At 39.8% G+C, this 20,585-nt stretch overlaps 1 protein-coding gene and 1 non-coding gene across 17 annotated transcripts in view; both read left to right on the forward strand.

Moving 5' to 3' along the window:
• The window catches only part of eif4g1a (eukaryotic translation initiation factor 4 gamma, 1a), a 42,110-nt gene that overhangs the window by 9,044 nt on the left and 12,481 nt on the right, over positions 1–20,585 (forward strand). The window contains exons 2-17 of one of the 16 annotated variants that reach the window (XM_057333138.1): positions 3,084–3,128; positions 3,315–3,433; positions 6,537–6,620; positions 6,821–6,853; positions 12,353–12,373; positions 12,929–13,108; positions 13,217–13,316; positions 15,343–15,491; positions 15,560–15,652; positions 15,808–15,886; positions 16,081–16,854; positions 18,678–18,763; positions 18,838–19,024; positions 19,608–19,741; positions 19,839–19,955; positions 20,044–20,448. In XM_057333138.1, the coding sequence (XP_057189121.1) occupies positions 3,359–3,433; positions 6,537–6,620; positions 6,821–6,853; positions 12,353–12,373; positions 12,929–13,108; positions 13,217–13,316; positions 15,343–15,491; positions 15,560–15,652; positions 15,808–15,886; positions 16,081–16,854; positions 18,678–18,763; positions 18,838–19,024; positions 19,608–19,741; positions 19,839–19,955; positions 20,044–20,448 (2,517 nt within the window). In that variant the 5' untranslated portion in view covers positions 3,084–3,128; positions 3,315–3,358. The remainder of the gene's footprint in view (positions 1–3,083; positions 3,129–3,314; positions 3,434–6,536; positions 6,621–6,820; positions 6,854–12,352; positions 12,374–12,928; positions 13,109–13,216; positions 13,317–15,342; positions 15,492–15,559; positions 15,653–15,807; positions 15,887–16,080; positions 16,855–18,677; positions 18,764–18,837; positions 19,025–19,607; positions 19,742–19,838; positions 19,956–20,043; positions 20,449–20,585) is intronic. The other 15 variants (XM_057333140.1, XM_057333139.1, XM_057333141.1 and 12 more) reach the window with 15 other exon arrangements.
• On the forward strand, positions 20,485–20,559 carry LOC130555178 (small nucleolar RNA SNORD66). The gene has a single exon (XR_008963091.1). It is a non-coding gene; the product is annotated as a small nucleolar RNA SNORD66 (small nucleolar RNA).

The raw sequence follows: 20,585 nt of genomic DNA on the forward strand, positions 1-20,585 counted from the left end.
TCTGAATTCACACTAGTAGACCTCCACCCTTTTGTGCTTGCTCAAGGTAATCATAAATTTACACTTTCTCAGGGCTTGTTGCTTTGGCCAACTACTATAAGCAGGTACACAGTATATATATATATATATATATATATTGTTGTCTATATACCTCCAATGAAACCCAGTTTTGTGGTGTACAAGAAGCAATTTGGTTTCCAATTTGGTTTGCGAGGTTGTGTCCGCCTGTACAAGATACGCCAATATTCTTGTGAATATAGAAAAACGTAGCTGTTTTTAATGGCATTGCACTGACAATGTAAAGGTCATTAGGTCAATCCCAGGAATAAAAGCTTCGTAAAAAAAGTGTCTGCTAAATGAATAAATATTATTGTGAGATTTAGAATTCTTGAGCAGATACATTTTGCATTTGTAAAGCATTGCCATGGAGATACGTCATGATTCTCTGTTGAGTATCTTATAGTGCTGGGTGGTATGACCATAAATGTATATTTATTAAGAACAAGCATGTTGTCATGTTGCGTCGTGCCTGTCGCATCGGTGTAGACACGGTGTTACTCTGAAACAACAAAAATTTTAAAAAATTTAAATTCAAGTATTTGTCAAGTATGGTGACCCATACCCGAAATGTGACCTCTGCATTTAACCCATCCAGAGAGAACACACGTACACCCGGAGCAGTGGGCAGCTATCACTGCAGCGCCCGGGGAGCAAGTAGGGGTAAGGTGCCTTGCTCAAGGGCACCTCAGTTGTTACCCGCCGGCCCTGAGGATCGAACCGGCAACCTTCTGGTCACGAGTCCGACTCTCAGTGCAAAGACAAACGCCACAATAAACAAACCTGAAGACGCAACACAATAAAAATGCGCATCTAATAGAGAGTGAAGTACAGACCTCATGGACACCAGTTTATAACATATACTGTACTCTCATTGTTTGTGCATATATTCATACTTCATTGTTATACTTGTTGTCTATCTTCCTTCTATATACATATGATATAGTTAGAAGATAAATATAAATAAATAATACATCTCATTATCAGAGCTTAATCTGATATATTCAGTACATTTTCATAACTTGCCTGTTTTAACTATGATGAGCATTTAAATGAACTGTAATAAATAAATAAATAAAGGAAATCAATCTAAGAAAAAGGAGGTATAAGATATAGAATTATAATAGAATTATTATTGTTACCGTGAAATAAAATTACTCATTCCGTGAAAACGTTTTTTGGCCATTCCGCTTCCTCTAATCCCGCTCATAACGCACTGTGACATTCTCTGTCTTCCCAGCGTTTCTACAGCGCAGCAAAATTAAGTTCAGCAAAGAACAGCTAATAGGAGAGCTACTGCAAGGGAATTTCGGTGCTAGCAATCAATTTATTTACATAATCTTTTCTCATGATGCTTGGCATCGGCAGCCTCCCATGCGCTTTGGAAATGAGGAGAAAACTGTTTACGTAACGTTAAAATAGGAATGTGAAATATGAATAAGTAATAAATATTTGTATTTTGCGTGGGTATAGCAGATCGGATTTATATCCGTTTAGTAGGGATGGGCGATATGGCCCTAAAACTCTATCACAATATTTTCTGCTATTTGTTGCGATAACGATACAAATGACGATATAACTATAACACCATCCACCTCTGTTTTTTGCTACAAGTGATAGTAGCTGCATGTAGTCTAGAGCCTCAGAAATACCCCAAATCAAACAAGCTCCTAAAATATACCTACAGTTTTTTGAAAATATAAAATATTTTGGTGACATTTGACTTCAAAAGGTTGTAGTAAAGAAAGAATTAAATTAACTAAGACTCCATAGACACTAGGGCTGTGTATTGGCAAGTGCCTCCCAATACGATACATATCACGATAGATTGATCATGATACAATATATTACTATGTATTTCGATACGATACACATTTGCTATATATTGCAATACTTTAAATAGAAAATTAAACTAAAAAGTAGAGCTAGAAATACAACATGCTGTGCACCACCTGGGGCTTTCTGTAAGGATAAGTGTAAAAACATCCCTTACCTCTGCAGAGTGGCCATGATGTGCGATGCATGGACCTTTAGATCAGAGGTTTGGGTTCCTAAACTGTGGATTGTGCCCCTCAAGTGGGTAGCACAGGGGAATAAGGTGGCTCACGCAAGTCACTTGGCTGTTGTGGTGCATTACAGTTAAAACAATGAACATGGGCACTGGCAGTGTAAAACCCCTGGTTCATCTGTGCTGTAAATGCCCTGGTGTCACATCTGTGAAAGCACAATAAATGTCATTGTTACTTTTCTTAATAAACATTTTGTCTAATGCACTGCAGTAGCCAAGTGACTGCTACTGCAGTAGTCATGACTTATGAAGCCTACAAACAGCATTATTTTATATAACTCATTACTCCATTACTTATTTTGAAAACCAAAGCACACCCACACATCATCTCTGAGAGCTCCAAGCGTTCTTATATTTTTCGCCATGCTCGCTTCCACTTACCTTTGGCCGTATGTATATGACATGATTTAAGAAAAAATATATAGATAGTAGAGGTATCACTTTCGATGCACTATCGAAAAAAAAAAAATTGCGATAGTTACATGTATCGATATTTTTGCACAGCCCTAATAGACACATCATGTCATACTTAAACTGTAGCCTAATGTTGGGTGGAAACGCTCAAAACACCGTGATGTGTATTGTATCGTGAACCCAGCATCAAGATATGTACCGAATCGATATGAATGTATCATTACCCCCTAGTCCTGGTTTTAACTAATCCCTGTCCGGGAAGCCGCCCCATTGTGTTATTTTATGACCTCAAACTGGTGAAAATTACATATTGTCTCTTTAACTCATCATTTTAGAAAGTGAGTAAAGTCTAGTAGAAATCTCATTTCCATATTCCACATTTATTCTCCTTTACACACATGACTAGATAACCACATAATACATGGCACTATGCAAAAGTGTTGTGCAGGTTTATAAGCCCCTGGCTTATGATAGCTTGATATATTGGTAGGTCATTGTTTCTTGCTGAGGTTTTAAACTTTGTTTCTGTTTTTTTCCTTTCTAGCGTAACCTGGTAGCGAGAACACTACATCAGAATACTAATTTAGAGGTATTGCTTTTTACAGATTACTTCACTTTTTTCATCCTTATGGTTTAGTTCTGAAATCCAGGTTCCTTTTGCCAATATTTGCCAATGGAATGCTTTGTTTTTTATATACTTGTCTTGTCAGGACTGATTTTGAAAGAACCTGTTATGTTGTAGCCCATTATTGAGCATGTTTTGCTGATTCGCTAGTTTGGCAGGCAGGTGTGAGGCCCCCTCATGCAGAACCACAGGAAATGAATAAACCACCACAGCCTATCACAGGACCCCCTTCTGTTCCCCACCCTGCCCAATCACCAGGACTGACACAGGTGGGAACCAAAAAGCTTGGTTTTTGAACAGGAACATAACCCGGCACATCTGCGTACTTATTTAACCAGGGTGTCCGTAGGGCTGTCACGATTATTAAATAATTGTCTCATCGCGATTGTTTGACCTCATTGCGATGGTTTCAGATCATCACAATTATTGCACATCTCTACAGAAGACACTAGGGGGAGCTGTAGTGCCTGCCTATTGCATATTTTAGTGTATATATTGTAACAAAAGCATGGTAATACTTGTAAAATGTACCACCAAAACACTATCACTTAAAAAAAAAACTAATGCATATACCATAACAATAACCTGAAGTACAGTTTAATATTATTTAAGCTAAACTCAGCGTGAAAACCAGCCTACCAAAATTTCATTAACATAGAAGTAAACTTTTATTGTAGTCTTGTAATTGAGAAAAAACAGTCTAGAAGCATTTCTATGACTGATAGCATTTTAATGGTGGCTTCAATTCACTCCTGATCAATTTACAAGTATTTTGTGTTTTTGTTTTATTGACCTTAAATATATGACTCAAATTCTTCTGATGTATTTCCAAGAAAAAAAACATAGTCTTATATTCAGAATAATATGGTCGTTTCAAAGCTGAATAAAAATGTATAAGAATTAAATGTCAAAGCTCTAAAACAGACAATTAATCGCCAAAGCCCTAAAAGAGACAATTGTCATAATCGCAATGATTTATTAGACAATTAATCGTCAGCCACATTTCATAATCGTGACAGCCCTAGGTGTCCGTGGGGTCTTTACATTGATTTATCAACTTCTAATACATTTTGAAAAAATTAAGGTCCTTAAAAAGTATTAAGAAGTCTTAAATGTCATTTTCCAAGGTATTAAATTGTGTATCATCTTTTCATATTTGTCCAAAGAGGTCATATGCTAAAGTTTGCCTGAATTTAATCATTGCGTAGGCGAATAGTGGGAGGTCCATTTTCACCCGGTTGTTAAACAACATGGTTGACTAATGGGGAAATGCAAGTTTTCGTGCAAATAGTTGGAGGATAAGGAGTTGGAACCATGGCTGAGGGCTGTCTCTGGGAATAACCGTGAGGCGTAGTGCTCTGTGTCGGAAGGCGATTAGCGTAGCCTCGATGGGGATCAACACTGTCCTGTCCCACATGCTAAGTGCTAGCCACAAAGCTGGTTTCTCTTTCTAATAAAACTAGCATTGGGTTTGTCACTCAATCAATTCTCTGTGGCTTTGTTCACACCCTTCTAAATTATGTTTCATTAATGAGTTATCACAAACTAAGACTGTTTAGTTGTGCTATCTTACAGTCAGTTTACAGTAAATGTAAGTTAAAGTGTCGCCAATGTAACCGGTTAAAACTTGAAGTGGCGATGAGGTCCTAAAATGTATGAAAAGAGTCTTAAAAAAAGGTCTTAAGTATTAAATTTAGCTCCATGATTCCTGTATACAGGTGCTGGTCATATAATTAGAATATCATCAAAAAGTTGATTTACTGTATATCACTAATTCCATTCAAAAAGTGAAACTTGTATATTATATTCATTCATTACACACAGACTGATATATTTCAAATGTTTATTTCTTTTAATTTGATGATTATAACTGACAACTAATGAAAATCCCAAATTCAGTATCTCAGAAAATTAGAATATTACTTAAGACCAATACAAAGAAAGGATTTTTAGAAATCTTGGCCAACTGAAAAGTATGAACATGAAAAGTATGAGCATGTACAGCACTCAATACTTAGTTGGGGCTCCTTTTGCCTGAATTACTGCAGCAATGTGGCGTGGCATGGAGTCGATCAGTCTGTGTCACTGCTCAGGTGTTTTGAGAGTCCAGGTTGCTCTGATAGTGGCCTTCAGCTCTTCTGCATTGTTGGGTCTGGCATATCGCATCTTCCTCTTCACAATACCCCATAGATTTTCTATGGGGTTAAGGTCAGGCGAGTTTGCTGGCCAATTAAGAACAGGGATACCATGGTCCTTAAACCAGGTACTGGTAGCTTTGGCACTGTGTGCAGGTGCCAAGTCCTGTTGGAAAATGAAATCTGCATCTCCATAAAGTTGGTCAGCAGCAGGAAGCATGTAGTGCTCTAAAACTTCCTGGTATACGGCTGCATTGACCTTGGACCTGAGAAAACACAGTGGACCAACACCAGCAGATGACATGGCACCCCAAACCATCACTGACTGTGGAAACTTTACACTGGACCTCAAGCAACGTGGATTCTGTGCCTCTCCTCTCTTCCTCCAGACTCTGGGACCCTGATTTCCAAAGGAAATGCAAAATTTACTTTCATCAGAGAACATGGACCACTCAGCAGCAGTCCAGTCCTTTTTGTCTTTAGCCCAGGCGAGACGCTTCTGACGCTGTCTGTTGTTCAAGAGTGGCTTGACACAAGGAATGCGACAGCTGAAACCCATGTCTTGCATACGTCTGTGCGTTGTGGTTCTTGAAGCACTGACTCCAGCTACAGTCCACTCTTTGTGAATCTCCCCCACATTTTTGAATGGGTTTTGTTTCACAATCCTCTCCAGGGTGCGGTTATCCCTATTGCTTGTACACTTTTTTTCTACCACATCTTTTCCTTCCCTTCGCCTCTCTATTAATGTGCATGGACACAGAGCACTGTGAACAGCCAGCTTCTTTTGCAATGACCTTTTGTGTCTTGCCCTCCTTGTGCAAGGTGTCAATGGTCGTCTTTTAGACAACTGTCAAGTCAGCAGTCTTCCCCATGATTGTGTAGCCTACAGAACTAGACTGAGAGACCATTTAAAGGCCTTTGCAGGTGTTTTGCGTTAATTAGCTGATTAGAGTGTGGCACCATGTGTCTTCAATATTGAACCTTTTCACAATATTCTAATTTTCTGAGATACTGAATTTGGGGTTTTCATTAGTCGTCAGTTATAATCATCAAAATTAAAAGAAATAAACATTTGAAATATATCAGTCTGTGTGTAATGAATGAATATAATATACAAGTTTCACTTTTTGAATGGAATTAGTGAAATAAATCAACTTTTTGATGATATTCTAATTATATGACCAGCACCTGTATATCCTGTTCAACAGTTTCAAAGTCATTTCAATGTCTTCTGCAGCCCGCCTATCCCCCAGGCCAGCCTCCCTCTGTTGTCTATCCTGGCCAGTCTCCACAAATGAACACTGCACCGCAACCCAGACAGGTACACCATCTTTATCCCTGCTTTGGTTTCCATAGAAAACTATTCACCACCAACAAAGCATTCACTGTGTTTTGTGGCTAAGCTATGTGTGCCTCCCTGCTAAATTCTCGCTTGTTTGAGGAAAAACTGTGCATGTGTGGCAGCGTCCGTTTCCTTTGTGCGTCTGAACTTTGACCTTTTACTCTTTACTTTCCTCCCAGTTTGCCCCAGGCCCTCGTGCTTTACACCAACAGGTACTTCCAATTTTCATAAACTGGAGCGCGCACTTGATTTAAAAATTAAGATATTATATAAAAGCAAAAAAGTCGCAAACAAAACAGATTTTCTTGCATTAAGGCTCCCTGTATTTCAGGACTTTCTGTTTTCTTTACCAATGTCAGTAGGGTTGGGAACCCCCATACACACACATACATTTAGGGTGTACTGTCTATCTGAGAGTATCTGTAGGCAATCTGAACTGTGTCCGAGCACGTTTGACCCCCAAAGTCCGGTTCATTTGACTAGTGTGATCGATCCGTATCCCGCCCGGGCATGGTTCGTTTAGCGGTCCCTGGCTCGCTTGGAAGAGGTGGGCCAGAGCACATTGCGATTGGGCTCGGGCATGGTACACATGCAGTGTGAGCGCAAATCACACCGGAGCGCAGAATTGAAAGCATGACGTAAATTATGTGACTGTTTAAATTCCTCCCTGAGCTTCAACTGTCACCGTAAAAACTGATAAACAGCGCACTTACATGTGCAGGCATGTGTCATTGCAGCCAAAACTACTCCAGGTTTGTCAAACATAATCCAACGTGTGTAAGGATAGGCTTTACGATACTAAAGTACGAGAGGGTGATTTAAAAGCATAATGAGCCGTTTACTCTCGTATGACAATGACATCATTTAAGCAGATCGGTCTGTGCAGCGCACGCATGAAGTTAAACACCTAATAAGCCCCAAACTGAACATTGCGATGGATTCCGTTGTGCTGAGAGGGATCGCTTTGTTTACGTTTGCTTCGAAGCAGTCGCATCGTAATGATGACAGCGTGCCCGATTGTAGATGGTAAAGCGCAATGTGAGCGCAGGCCAGCGGCGGAGTGGGGACAATTGCGCTCGGGCACAGTTGAGAGCAACTGGGCTAAATGAGAGTACGCCCTTAATTTACCTTTAATACTAGAGATGCACTGATACTGATAGCCGGCCCGTTTATTCAGAGTGATATCTGCCAAAACCGATTCTAAAGATTAAATTAATATTTCTTAACTTTCTGAATGTTATTAATTCATATAATGACTATTAATATTGAACATCCAACTGGTGATGTCTCTTTACATTTTCTATAAACAGAGCACAAATTAATTGCATTTTGCAGTTCTCTTTGGATTGTGAAAATGTATCGGCCGTGATCATCGGCTGCTTTTAAACTATCAGCCGGTAGCCTATATGATAGCTTGAAAAATTGATATTATCGACCGATACAGATTTTGATTCTGTATCTTGAATGTGTGCAGGAAACATTGTGATAGTGTTTTCAGGGTTTACCTGTTAACCAAACCAAAATCCTTAATTTCTGGTATTTCTGTAACAGTTTCTTCCCAACCCTGATTGTCAGAGGCTGCATTTGTTTTATAAACTGCGTTTCATCTGATCACCATTGACATAGTCGCTTTGTTCTCTCTATCACTTGGTGTCTGACTTTTGCTACAGTTCTCAGGCTTCTCTTAACTATGCATACTAGGGATGTGCGCTACAACTAATTTGACAGTCGTTTAAACTAGAGATGCACTATAAATCATCAGCCATATCGGTGTTGGCCGATAAATGGCAATTTTTTAATGTTATCGGTATCTGCCGATAATAAAATTTAGGCCGATATATTACAGCTGATAAGTTATGAATCATTTCCTCTTGTTGAACCACTTCATGTACACGCTGCTCACAGTTAAAATCCAGAACTGTAATGTCTTTGTCATGATCATTCACTTACTGCTATTAGCAAAACATTGTTGATGTAGTATGTAGATATTTATGAATATAAATTATAGGAACAAAAGCATATTGTTTGAAGCCGACTGCTGTCTGAATGCTTTCTGTCTTGAGACCTGTTAGACTTGTGGCTATTGAGAATACCTTTCTGGGTTGCTCTGGAAGAACATCTTAAATTTGTTTATTAAATAAACATATCCCGAAAAGTTTAAAAGTTCAAGGATCTTTAAATAGTGTGAAGTAGGCTTGGTACGTGATTTTCAGGGGGAAAAAATAATTTTCAGTCTCAATATAAAACGTTATATTATTTAGATACTGTATATCGGACAACATATCGGTTATCGGCTGCCAATGTTCAAGAATTATCGTTATCGGACAAAATTTACATATCGGTGCATCCCTAGTTTAAACAAAAGTTTTTTTAACCGTGTAGTAGACTAGTCTAAAACTAAGACTGGCCCAGAAGGCGGTCCAAAAACTTTGTGTAGGGCATATGTAATATATTTTAAAGACTAGAATGTATTAATCAAACTGTCAAATCCAATATTTAATGTAGCTAAAACAGGCATATGTGTTCCACTTTCCTTGCGTTGTCATCAGTAATATTTCTGCATTTGCTGATGCGCCAAACCTGACTGGATCGTTTTAGCGGCTGCAAGAAGTGACGCGATGAACATTTGTTTGCTTTGGCTGGTCTCTGCCTGGGCACAAAATATGTAGGCTAACGAACATATAAAATCCCTTTTAGTCTCTCCTAAATCTTTACTAGTTCAGTTTTTAGGACTCTAAAAATTCAATATAAATTCAAATTTTTAGTAATCAAATTTAATTAAACAAAATTTTAGTAAAAGTGTTTATTACACTGAAATCATGAAACTTAAAATATTTGACAACAATTATTTAAAAGCTTAAAAATGAATGTTTCATTGTTTATTTAAATGACTTTGAATGAAACATAGCTTTTTTTAATTGTTGCAATTTAAGAACAAGGTATAATTAGGGTAGGCCTATAGCCTGTCAACATACAAGATGAGATGAAGCAAAGCAATGTGTGTCAATAAAACAAAGCGAATAGAAAGCAATGGACAAAAAGTACAGAAGAATTAGGCTACAGAAGAACGCATTTGATCGCGCGCAGAGCGAATGAAAAAGCCACTAATAAAGCAGACTCCCCATATTAGCTCATTTATAGAACATACAGTTGGGGACAAAAATATTAGCCCCCTTGGTAAATATGAGCAAAGAATGCTGTGAAAACAAATCTGCATTGTTTCTCCTTTTGATCTTTTATTTAAAAAAATCACAAAAATCCAATGTTTCATTGAAGTAAAACAATTTAAAGTAGGGGGAAATCACATTATGAAATAAATGTTTTTCTCTAATACACACTGGCCACAATTATTAGCCCCCCTTCATTTAATTTGTTTTGCTACCTTCATTTGCAAGAAAAACAGATCGGAGTCTTCTCTTATAATGTCTGATGAGGTTGAAGAATACATGACAAGTAATCTTAGACTATTCCTCCATACAGAATTTCTCAAGATCCTTCAAATGTTGGTGCTGCCTCTTCTTCAGTTCATCCTCATTTTCTATAGTGTTCAGGTCAGGGAATTGGAATGGCTATGGCAGGATCTTGATTTTGTGTTCAGCCAGAGTCATTTTTTTGTTGATTTGGATGTTTGTTTTGAACCAATGTGCTGATGGAAGATCTAACCACGACCCACTATAAGATTTCTAGCAGAGCAAGTCAGGTTTTGATTTTTTTATCTGTTGGTATTTAATATAATCCATGATGCCATGTATCTGAACAAGATGTGCAGAACCTCTGGTATAAAATTAGGTCCAGAACAATGAAGTTCCGACAGTATATTTAAATGTGGACATGGGGCACTTTTTTATCCCTGTGTGCACCAAACCTATCTTGTGTTCTTGCTGCCAAAAAAACTCTGTTTCATATCATATGGCCATAGATCCCAGTCCTGGTTGAAGTTCCAGTATGGCAAATTAAAATGGTGGAGTTTTGTTTTGCATGAGAGCAGAAGATTTGCTTCTTGAACAGTGTCCAAAATAACTTGTGGTGCAGTTTTCCTTTATTTTTATTAAATGATTTCTGACCTCAAAATTAAACTCATTTCTGCAATTCTCCATCTGTGATCTTTGGAGAGTCTTTGGCCACTCAAATTCTTCTCCTCACTGTGCATTAAGACAATATGGACACACATTCTCTTTCAGGCAGATTTGCAACATCTCCAGTCGATTAAAACTTCTTGCTCATTTGCCCTGATGTTGGAAATTAGATATTTTTGTTTCAAGTATTTCTTTAAAGCTTCTTTCTATTTTGTGTAGCTCAAAAATCTTTTGTTGCCCATCAGAACTATATTCTTTGGTTTTACCCATTGTGATGAATGATTAAGGGGCTTTGTGTTACTTAATATTTATTCTCATGTGCAAAAAGAAGTAATGACTGGACAACATCATGTTTCTAGTCACCTTGGTGTGCTAAGAAAATGTAAAAATCAATGAAAATATACTTAAGATGTTTCACTTTTTAAGAATTCATGGGGGGGCTAATAATTGTGGCCTGAGTATATTACAGAAAAACATTTATTTTATAATGTGATTTTCCCCCACTTTCAATTCTTTTATTTCAATGAAACATTGGATTTTTGTGAATTTTTAAAAATAAAAGATCTAAAGGAGAAACAGTGCAGTTTTATTTTCACAGCATTCTTTGCTCATATTTACCAAGGGGGCTAATATTTTTGTCCCAAACTGTACATAGGCTAAACACTCGAGTGATTATGATGTTAAGATTGTTTTACATGTTCTTGTTGAGAAAATGCAAGCATTATGCTTGGATGAAAGTCGGCTCAATGTTCGTGAACAATAACTCCGTCTGAGGAATCTGCGCAAACTCTGCAAGGACACACAGATAACAGTGCTTAAGCGATCACGTTTATTCAAGAGCTTTGTTTTGTGATAAACATTACAATCAAAGAAATGTCAAAGTTCTGTGAATCTTGTTTTATTGAGTGTGCTCAAGATGCATTCACCGCATTTACAGCTCATTCTGCCATCAAATAACGTCAATCTGTCTTTCATGCATTGAATTTTATATATTAAAATATTGATATTTATAATTAAGTAATTGTTTACATAACTGTATGTAGCTTTAGATTATTATCTACTTTTCTGTTTTATACCTGCATTCCGCGCTTCCGTCCGCGTTTTCCGCATCGCGGCAATAAGAAACCAACACAGTATGGTTACGTATGGCTCCAGTGAAATTATTATTATGCCACTTTGATATGACATAGTTAACGTAGAACCTACCATTTTCCTGTTCAAAACACCCCCACAACTCGTCTTTGCAGCGTGCTCCGAAATGACCTCTTGAATTGGCACAAAGGAAACGCATGCTAGATCTGACCTAAACATTTCGTTCCTCATACACTTTTAGAAACTATTAATATTGTTTTAGTATGTTATTTAAAATGTATTTAAACGAAACATTAAAATGAAAGTAATTTGAATTATAACATTTTGTGTAATCTTTTCGTGTAAGCGACTGTTGTTTTCAGTGTCGACTACTAGGAGTTGTACCGTTTAAACGACTAGACGACTAGTCTCACACATCCCTAATGCATACGTAACGCATGCTTTCACTGATGGCTACCATATTGACTGCTGCTTGTTGTCTCTTTGTCTCTCTCACACACATCTTCTCTGCACTCTTTCTTCTGCTGTTTTGTGTGGCTGAAGGGTGGATTCAGGTCACTGCAGGTAACTGGTCTTCTCTCCCTCAGTCTGTCCAGAAATAAAACTTTCCAGTGTTCTGAGAGTCATAAGCATGCATTACAGTCAACATGAAATGCTGTTTGCACACTATTTTGCTTGAAGTGAAACAGGATATTCAACAAGAAATTAAGTGGAACAGAGTTGAGCTGGAACAATGCTAAAAATTGGAAATTGACAGCAAGTTAATTATGATTTCATGTCGACTTTAACACCTGTAATTAGATTTTTTTGAGCATCCTTAGTCAAAAGACTAAAGGACAATTACTATTCTTTTTGGCACAAAGTATTTACTTGGATCATACACTCTGTAACTGAGCTAGTTATTAGCAGCTCTCCTCATTGCAACCAAGACTTGAAAAGAATGTTTGGTTGTGGATATGGTACAGTAAATCCCAAACAACCAACACAGCTCTTTAAAGTCATTAAAAGTTATTGGGAAATTAATTAACTGTACCTTTACACTTATTGCTGAATAAGAGAGCACGTCTGAAGTTGAATGATGTGCAGCCTGTTGTTAAAGTGTTTCTCGCACTCCTTCAGCAGACATACTACAACAGGCCCAACATGCAAGGCAGTGGCCCTCGGGTCCCACCCAGCAACACCCCCCGGTCTGTTGGACCCACTCACGTCTACCAACCTACCTCACAGGTGATGATGATTCCTCAGCAACAGTTGCCATATGCCAACCCTCAGGGCCATGCTTTCTTCATACATGGACAGGTAACCTATAGCTTTTTATTTGCACCAAAGCTGTTGGATGTTTGGCTGTTCATATGTAAAAAAATTTGTAATTATTGTCTGACTGTTACATTTCCGTTTTCATTGTAGTACCGTGCCCCATACATGCCCCAGGCTCAGCAGTACCAGGTACCCAGTGGATCTGCAAGTTTCTACCCTGGAAGCAGTCCCGCTGAATACGGTACATATGGTAAGAGGCTCTGCTCTGGGCCTCCCTTGATTGTTGAAATCCCCTAAACCTCTCCTTACAGTTTCAGATCAGAATAACCTGCACTTTTGTTCTTTTACATTTTAAGCGACAGTTCACACAAAATCTGTCTTCATTTACTCACCCTCGAGTTGTTCCAAATCTGTGTACATTTCTTTGTACTGATGAACACAGAGAAAGATATTTGAAAGAATGCTTGTAACTAAACCGTTCTTGGCCACCATTGCCTACCATAATAGAAAATATTACCCCAGAACTGTTTGCCTTCCTACATTCTTTAAAATATCTCCTTTTGTGTTCAACAGAACAAAGAAATTTACAAAGCAATTTATCCTACTATGGTAGTCAATGGTGGCCAAGAACTGTTTGGTTACAAGCATTCTTTAAAATATCTTTCTGTGTGTTCATCATAACAAAGAAATTTACACAGATTTGGAACAACTCGAGAAGACAGTAAATGAAGTAAATGACGACAGAATGTATATTTTTGGGTGAACTGTTCCTTTAAGCATTTGTTTATGTTGCACTTGTCTCTAGAGCTTGCATTAACTTAGCATTAACTTTTAGCATTAAATAGAGGTTCCTGAATTGTTTGTGAAACTGTTGCATGTATTTTATGTGTTTGCTTCATTACCTTAGTACAGTGGTTCCCAAACTGGGGTACCCTTACCCCTGGGGGTACGCCAGGTGACAGAGGGGGTACGTGAACGCACCTGACATTCAACCAGGCATGTTTTTCCTCACAAGCTAAATATAAAGACGTGCTCCCTCTAGTGTACACACAGCAAAATAGTAGTCAGGTAGAGCCATAAAAGGTCAAATCCATGACATCCAATCAGAAAATAGACGTCTGCTGAAGTGTCATGCGTGAGCGCACGTCTTTACGTACGTTTACGAACGAAGCAACAACTGCTTGTAAAATTAAAATGGATAAGTGGCTGCCAAGATATAGGCACGCAGCCACAGAAAGAAAATCGACTCTCAGCAGCTCGGATGATCCACAGTCCTCTGACTTCACCCCGGGTCCCTCCAACAGCACTCCGGCTCTAGGTGTAAGTCCAGCACCCACTCCTGTTGACACCGACACAGATAGCGATGCATCGGAGATTACAGTGTCAACTCAGGTTCAGCAGTTGCACAGGTAGTTTCCATAGACCGACAATTCAAACACCTGGATTCGCCACCCATTCTCTGCCACCAGCACAGCGCACCTGCCTGTTTCTGAGCGAGAGAGTCTCATTGAAATCTCCATGAGTGGCGCCATTGTAAAAAGTTTGGGAACCACTGCCTTAGCATTTCGGGTGGGAATGGGGTGCTGAAAACTGTCAATTGGTAGTGGTAGTCCTGAAAATTAGTTTTTAGCAATACAACATTCTGTGCTTTTAAAATCTTTTGATCAGTCATCTACACAAGTTCATGTCACAACTAACCACTACACACCTAGTTTTGTTTTTTTCTACAGAGATAATCTGTTCTCTAACCCGGCTCTTAATCTGCTGCTTCATGTTGTCTCTTACTTACACTCCATCTTTTTCTCTTGCTCCCTCTTCTGTCTTTTCTCTTTGCCTTTCTCGTTTTGGCTGAGTTCAGATCCCTCTCTGGCAGGGAGGGAGAGGCGGGGGGGTGGGGGGAGAGTTGCGGGCAGAGAGAATGGACGTCTCTCGCTGCATGGAGCTCCTCTCACCTCCCAGCGTTACCCTGGTGAGTCTGAAGCCACTGGGCTGCTTGTTACAACTCTCTCTCTGCATCTTGGGTTAGCTGGTCGTATTCGAACCCGACAGGAAGCATGCGCCTCCTAATTTAAACTCTACCCTGCCCTTTAACCCCCCAAAAATGTTGTCTGAGATCTTAAATTGGAGCAGTCAGCTTTCTTATTGATTTGTGATTATTATTCCCATCCCTTCCTCAGGATCAGGAGGTGTTTGTTTGATGGGTGGAGAAAGTACTTTGCACGTGTTTAAAAGCCAGTACTAATGAGCTGACTGTGGTTTTTATTTTCCTCTTCCAGCGGGTACTTATTACCCCGCACCACAGCAGTACCCCACATCAGTGGCCAACACTGCTGTCATGATTACCCCTGCCCAACAGCAGCCGGCCCCTCCTCCACAGCAAGCTCCTCCTCAGCAGACGGGGCCAGTCAAGAGAGAGCGCAAAGTGGTAGGTGGGAATTTTTTTTGTTCTGTGACGAATCACTTTGTTACTAATCACATCTTTGTGTTTAACAGATCATAATACGTGACCCTAACCAGGGAGGACGTGACATCACAGAAGAGATTATGTCTGGTGGGCGAACGACCTCCACACCCACTCCTCCACAGGCATGTCGATTGATGCATTTGTGTTTTATAATGGTTTAATGGTTAAGGCTTGTTGTCACATTGGCCTGTTTCATAGACGGGGCTTAATCCTAGTTTTAGACTAAAATGCATGTTTAAGTGAACTGACTTTGAAACTTACATTTTTTTTTGGTCAGACTGTTGGTTCAGAGTCTGGAGGTACTGTTCAGACCAATGGTGAAAGTGTTCTGCCTGTTTCTTCCATGATCATATCAGGTGAGTCGGCTTTTTTAACCTGTCAGGTTTTGAACTTTAAAAAGTCCAAACTGAATTTCAAAACAGAAGAGTATTATAATCTCATTAACTTTTAAATAAACATAAACATCTCATAAACATCTAAATGTTTTGCGGCGTTAATTTCTGTTTACTCCAACTGATTTGTGTTTCTGTTTACTCTTCCTGGTCCTCAGATGATCAAACAAAGCCTGTAGCCCCTCCTCCAACTGTCCCCACCCCCCCTCCATCAAAAACACCAGAGCAAGCCCCTGCTGCACTTTCGGATGCCGATTCTAAACCCGTGTCAGAGGACAGACCTGCTTCACCCATTGGCAAGGTTTCCATTCCACCAAGAGAGGACTCTGATGTTATCGCTGCAGCGTCCTACGCACCTCCACCGGTTTCGTCTTCTCTAACAAACAATCCTAAACATCCAGAGCCACAAGTTGCTGACAGTGTAGATGCTCCTGTCGTCCCAGAAGCCCCTGCTCAGGAGGAGTCTGAAGAGTCTTCTGCTGAAATGGAGCAGACATCGGATGGAGTAGAAGATGAGCTAGAGGTAGCTGAGGAGAAAGAGTCAGAGCTTGTGGCTGACATAGAGCCAACATCAGACTCAAGCTCAGCTACCATCATCTCCACCTCTGTGGAGGCTCCTGCTGTAGCAAATAATAGCAGTGACGAAGCTTCTAAGGATGCCATGCCTGCTACCACAGTAACACCGGTTGCCGAGTCAGCCCTTGAGTCAAAGGAACAGCCTTTGCTAAACGGTTTGCCTCAGGATTCTGAAGCGCCTCCCGATGCGGAGCCCGAGTGCTCAACTAATCCAGTTGCAGAACCAGTGGTTCCTCAGGTCCAGCAGAGCTTCCTTACTGCTGCGAATGCACCGGTGGAGGAAGAGATTGAGCAAAAAGCAGAAGAGATCCCCACCCCTGCAGCAAGCTGCCCTGTTGAGGAGACAACTATGCAAGGTATGTAAAAAAACATTCTTAGTACAGTTTGGGACAAAAATATTAGCCCCCTTGGTAAATATGAGCAAAAAATGCTGTGAAAATAAATCTGCATTTTTTTCTCCTTTTGATCTTAATTTGAAAAAAAAAATCAAGAAAATCCAATGTTTCATTGAAGTAAAACAACTGAAAGTGGAGGAAAGTCACATTATGAAATGAATGTTTTTTTTCTAATACACACTGGCCACAATTATTAGCCCCCCAGAAATTCTTAAGCGTAAAATATATCTCAAGTATATTCCCAGTGATACTTACATTTTCCGTGCGGATCACAGCTCATTCGCGATCCGTTTAACCATTGTATATAAGATGTGATGAATTTGTATTATCAGCTTTCCAACTTTCGTTCACGTGAATGAGGGCAAATGTCTCAATCGACGGCTCAGTCAGCATTTAAGTGGCACCGAAATGAGGCACCGAAATCTGCATATTGATTCGGTCCAGTTACATACTGGATACATAGAGTTTCGGTACACAGCCTTATTGGGGAGCGGACTTTTATGCGTTATTTTACCATTACTTCCGTTTGGGACTTTTACTATTGCGCTGTCAGACATCCAGTTAAGGCGTTTACATGCAGCACGAAATCTGAGTAATGGGCAAAAAACTACCTCTGCCGAGCGGGTTTTGCTTACGCCATTTATGAGCTTTCCCTGACAAAATAAAACCGTTTTACGCATTTACATGACCTTGTTATCAGCTTAAGCATAACCGGAGTAAGACTGTGCATGTAAACGCACTCATTGATCAAGAAGTTTTAATCAACTGGAGTGAGGAGAATCATTTCATTGGCCAAAGACTCTTCAAGGATCACAGTTGGAGAATGGCAGAAATCAGAATTTTGGTGTCAGAACGCATTTAAAAATAAAGGAAAACTGCACCTCCATCACCACAAGTTGTTTGGGACACTGTTGAAGAAATGAACGTTCTGCTCTCATGTAAAAACAAACTCTACCATATTAATCTGCCATACTGGAACTTCAGCCAGGACTGTGTTCTATGGCCACATGAAATGAGAAATAGTTTTGTGGCAGCAAAATGGGTTTGGTGCACACAGGGATAATAAAATTGCCCCTTGTCCAGAGTTAAATATACCGCTTGATCTTTATTGTTGTGGACCTATATTTATACAAGAGGTTCTGGAAATCTTGTTTATATACATGGCATAATAACAGAAAAATCATAACCTGACCTAACCTGATGTTCTGCCAGAAATCTTATAATGGGTCATGGTTAGACCCATGGTCTTCCATCAGCACACTGGTTCAAAACGAAAATCAACAAATAAATGACTCGCTGAGCACAGAATTAAGCTCCTGCCATAGCCATTCAAGTTCCCTGATCCGAACACTATAGAAATTGAGTGGGATGAACTGAAGAAGAGGCAGCACCAACATTTGAAGGGTCTAGAGAAATTCTGTATGGGGGGATAGTCTAAGATCACTTGTCATGTATTAAGAGAAGAATCAAAGCTGTTTTTCTTGCAAATGGAGGTAGCAAAAATAATTAAATAAAGGGGGCTAATAATTGTGGCCAATGTGAATTAGAGAGAAACTTATTTTATAATTTGATATCCCCCACTTTTAATTGTTACTTCAATGAAACAGATTTTTGTAAAATAAAATGTAAATAAAAGATCAAAAAGAGAAACAATGCAGATTTATTTTCACTGCCTTTTTTGCTCATATTTACCAAGGGGGATAATATTTTTGTCCCCAACTATAAGTTGACATTGTCAGTCATCTCCAAGAGCAAGCCTGACTTCAGTCTTTCTCCTCGCTTAGCTGCCGTGACATCAATGCCAAAGAAGAAAAAGAAAAAGGATCTGAATAAGAAAGATGTGGGAGATGTCCTAGATGCCTTCAAAGAGGTTCGTATCTGTGACTGAGCAGTAGACATGCGTTTATGCCTTGGCTTATGCCTAATCTTCTGTACCTATTTTAGCCAGAGGAGGAGAAACCTGACCCTGAGCCAGAGGTTCCTCAGAAAGCGCCCTCCCCGGTTCCAGCCCCTGTTTTACCACCAGAGGAGACTGAGGAAACATGGGAGGACAAGGAGGAGAAACTTGACTCAGAAAATATTGAGCCAGAGGCACCAAAACCTGTGGAACAGAAGTATCAGTATAAAGAAGGTTAGAAAGTCATTCAGTGGTCGAGTTTGAGAACATTGGTCTGTACAATGTGGTTGACCTTGCATTTAGAGAAAGAAGCCGTGTCTTTTTCTTTGAACAAATCGTGCATGCAAGAGATACCTAAGACCAATAAAAACACACAGGAAGCTAATCTTAAAGTCATAGTTCACTCAAAAATAAAAATTCTGTCAGCATTTACTCACCATCTTGTCATTTCAAACCTGTATGACTTTCTTTCTTCTGCAAAACACAAAAGATATTTTGAGCATACCGAACAACAGCAGTACCCATTGACGTGCATTGGTTTTGTGTCAATGAGTACCGCCGTTGTTCGGTTACCAATATTCTTAGAAATATCTTCTTTTGTGTCCTGCGGAAGAAAGTCATACAGGTTTTTTAATGACAAGAGGGTGAGTGAATGATGACAGAATTTTCATTTTTAGTTGAACTATCACTTTAAGGCATGAAAAACAAGACTTCAATTTTTTGAATTTTTAGAAATTGTCATCAACCCTATGGATAAGCAAGGCTTTTTGATAGGTGTTCACTGTCAAGACAAGTTTTTTGACTGTTATTCTTACAGAGCAGTGGAAGCCTATCGACCCAGAGGAGAAGAAGCGATATGATCGGGAATTCCTGCTCGGCTTCCAGTTCCGTACCGCGAGCATGCACAAGCCTGAGGGTTTGCCACTCATCAGTGATGTGGTGTTGGACAAGGTGATGCTTCCATCTTAATCTATCTGACAGGTTTAAAAACCTAGGTCCTAAAATCATACTTTAACTCACGTTCTTCCTCCTGCGGTTTGCGTGACAGGCAAATAAAACCCCATTGCGGCCCTTGGATCCCAGGAGTCTGATGAACTGTGGGCCTGACTTCACACCCTCATATGCTAACTTGGGCAGACAGTCATCTGGAGGAGGACGAGGACCGGTCAGTTGCATTTTTCCTTTACTTTTAGTCTTTAAATGCAAGTAAAACGAGTGGTTGCTTTTTAAGATTTAATTTTTCTGTTTTAAAGATGCACCCCTCTCAGTCTGGACGGCGCCCTCAGCCTGGGCGAGGGAAAGACCAAGTCAGTCGCAACCCCAAGATCATCACCAGCCTGTCTCTCAAAGACAATGTGGAACTCAATCAGGCTGAGAACGCTTGGACACCCTCGGTTAAGAAGCAAGTCAAAAGCCGCGATGCGGAGGATGAGGACGATTCAGAGGCCGCTAAAACGAAGGAGCTGTTCCGCCGCGTGCGCAGCATCCTTAACAAGCTCACGCCGCAGATGTTCCAGCAGCTGATGAAGCAGGTGACGGAGCTCACCATAGACACAGAAGAGAGACTCAAGGGCATCATTGACCTCACCTTTGAGAAAGCCATCTCCGAACCCAACTTTTCTGTAGCTTATGCCAACATGTGCCGCTGTCTTATGGGGGTGAGTAACGTCTGTGAGTTATTTTTCTTTTAATGGTTCCAGTGATGAACTCTGTTTTGTGTTTGTGTCTGGGCCAATGAACTACACTGATGGGATTGAGGAACTGTGGAACCCTTGTTTTTCTTTATTGTTGAATG

The sequence above is a fragment of the Triplophysa rosa genome, linkage group LG5 (assembly GCF_024868665.1).
Source record: "Triplophysa rosa linkage group LG5, Trosa_1v2, whole genome shotgun sequence".
Classification (NCBI taxonomy): domain Eukaryota; kingdom Metazoa; phylum Chordata; class Actinopteri; order Cypriniformes; family Nemacheilidae; genus Triplophysa; species Triplophysa rosa.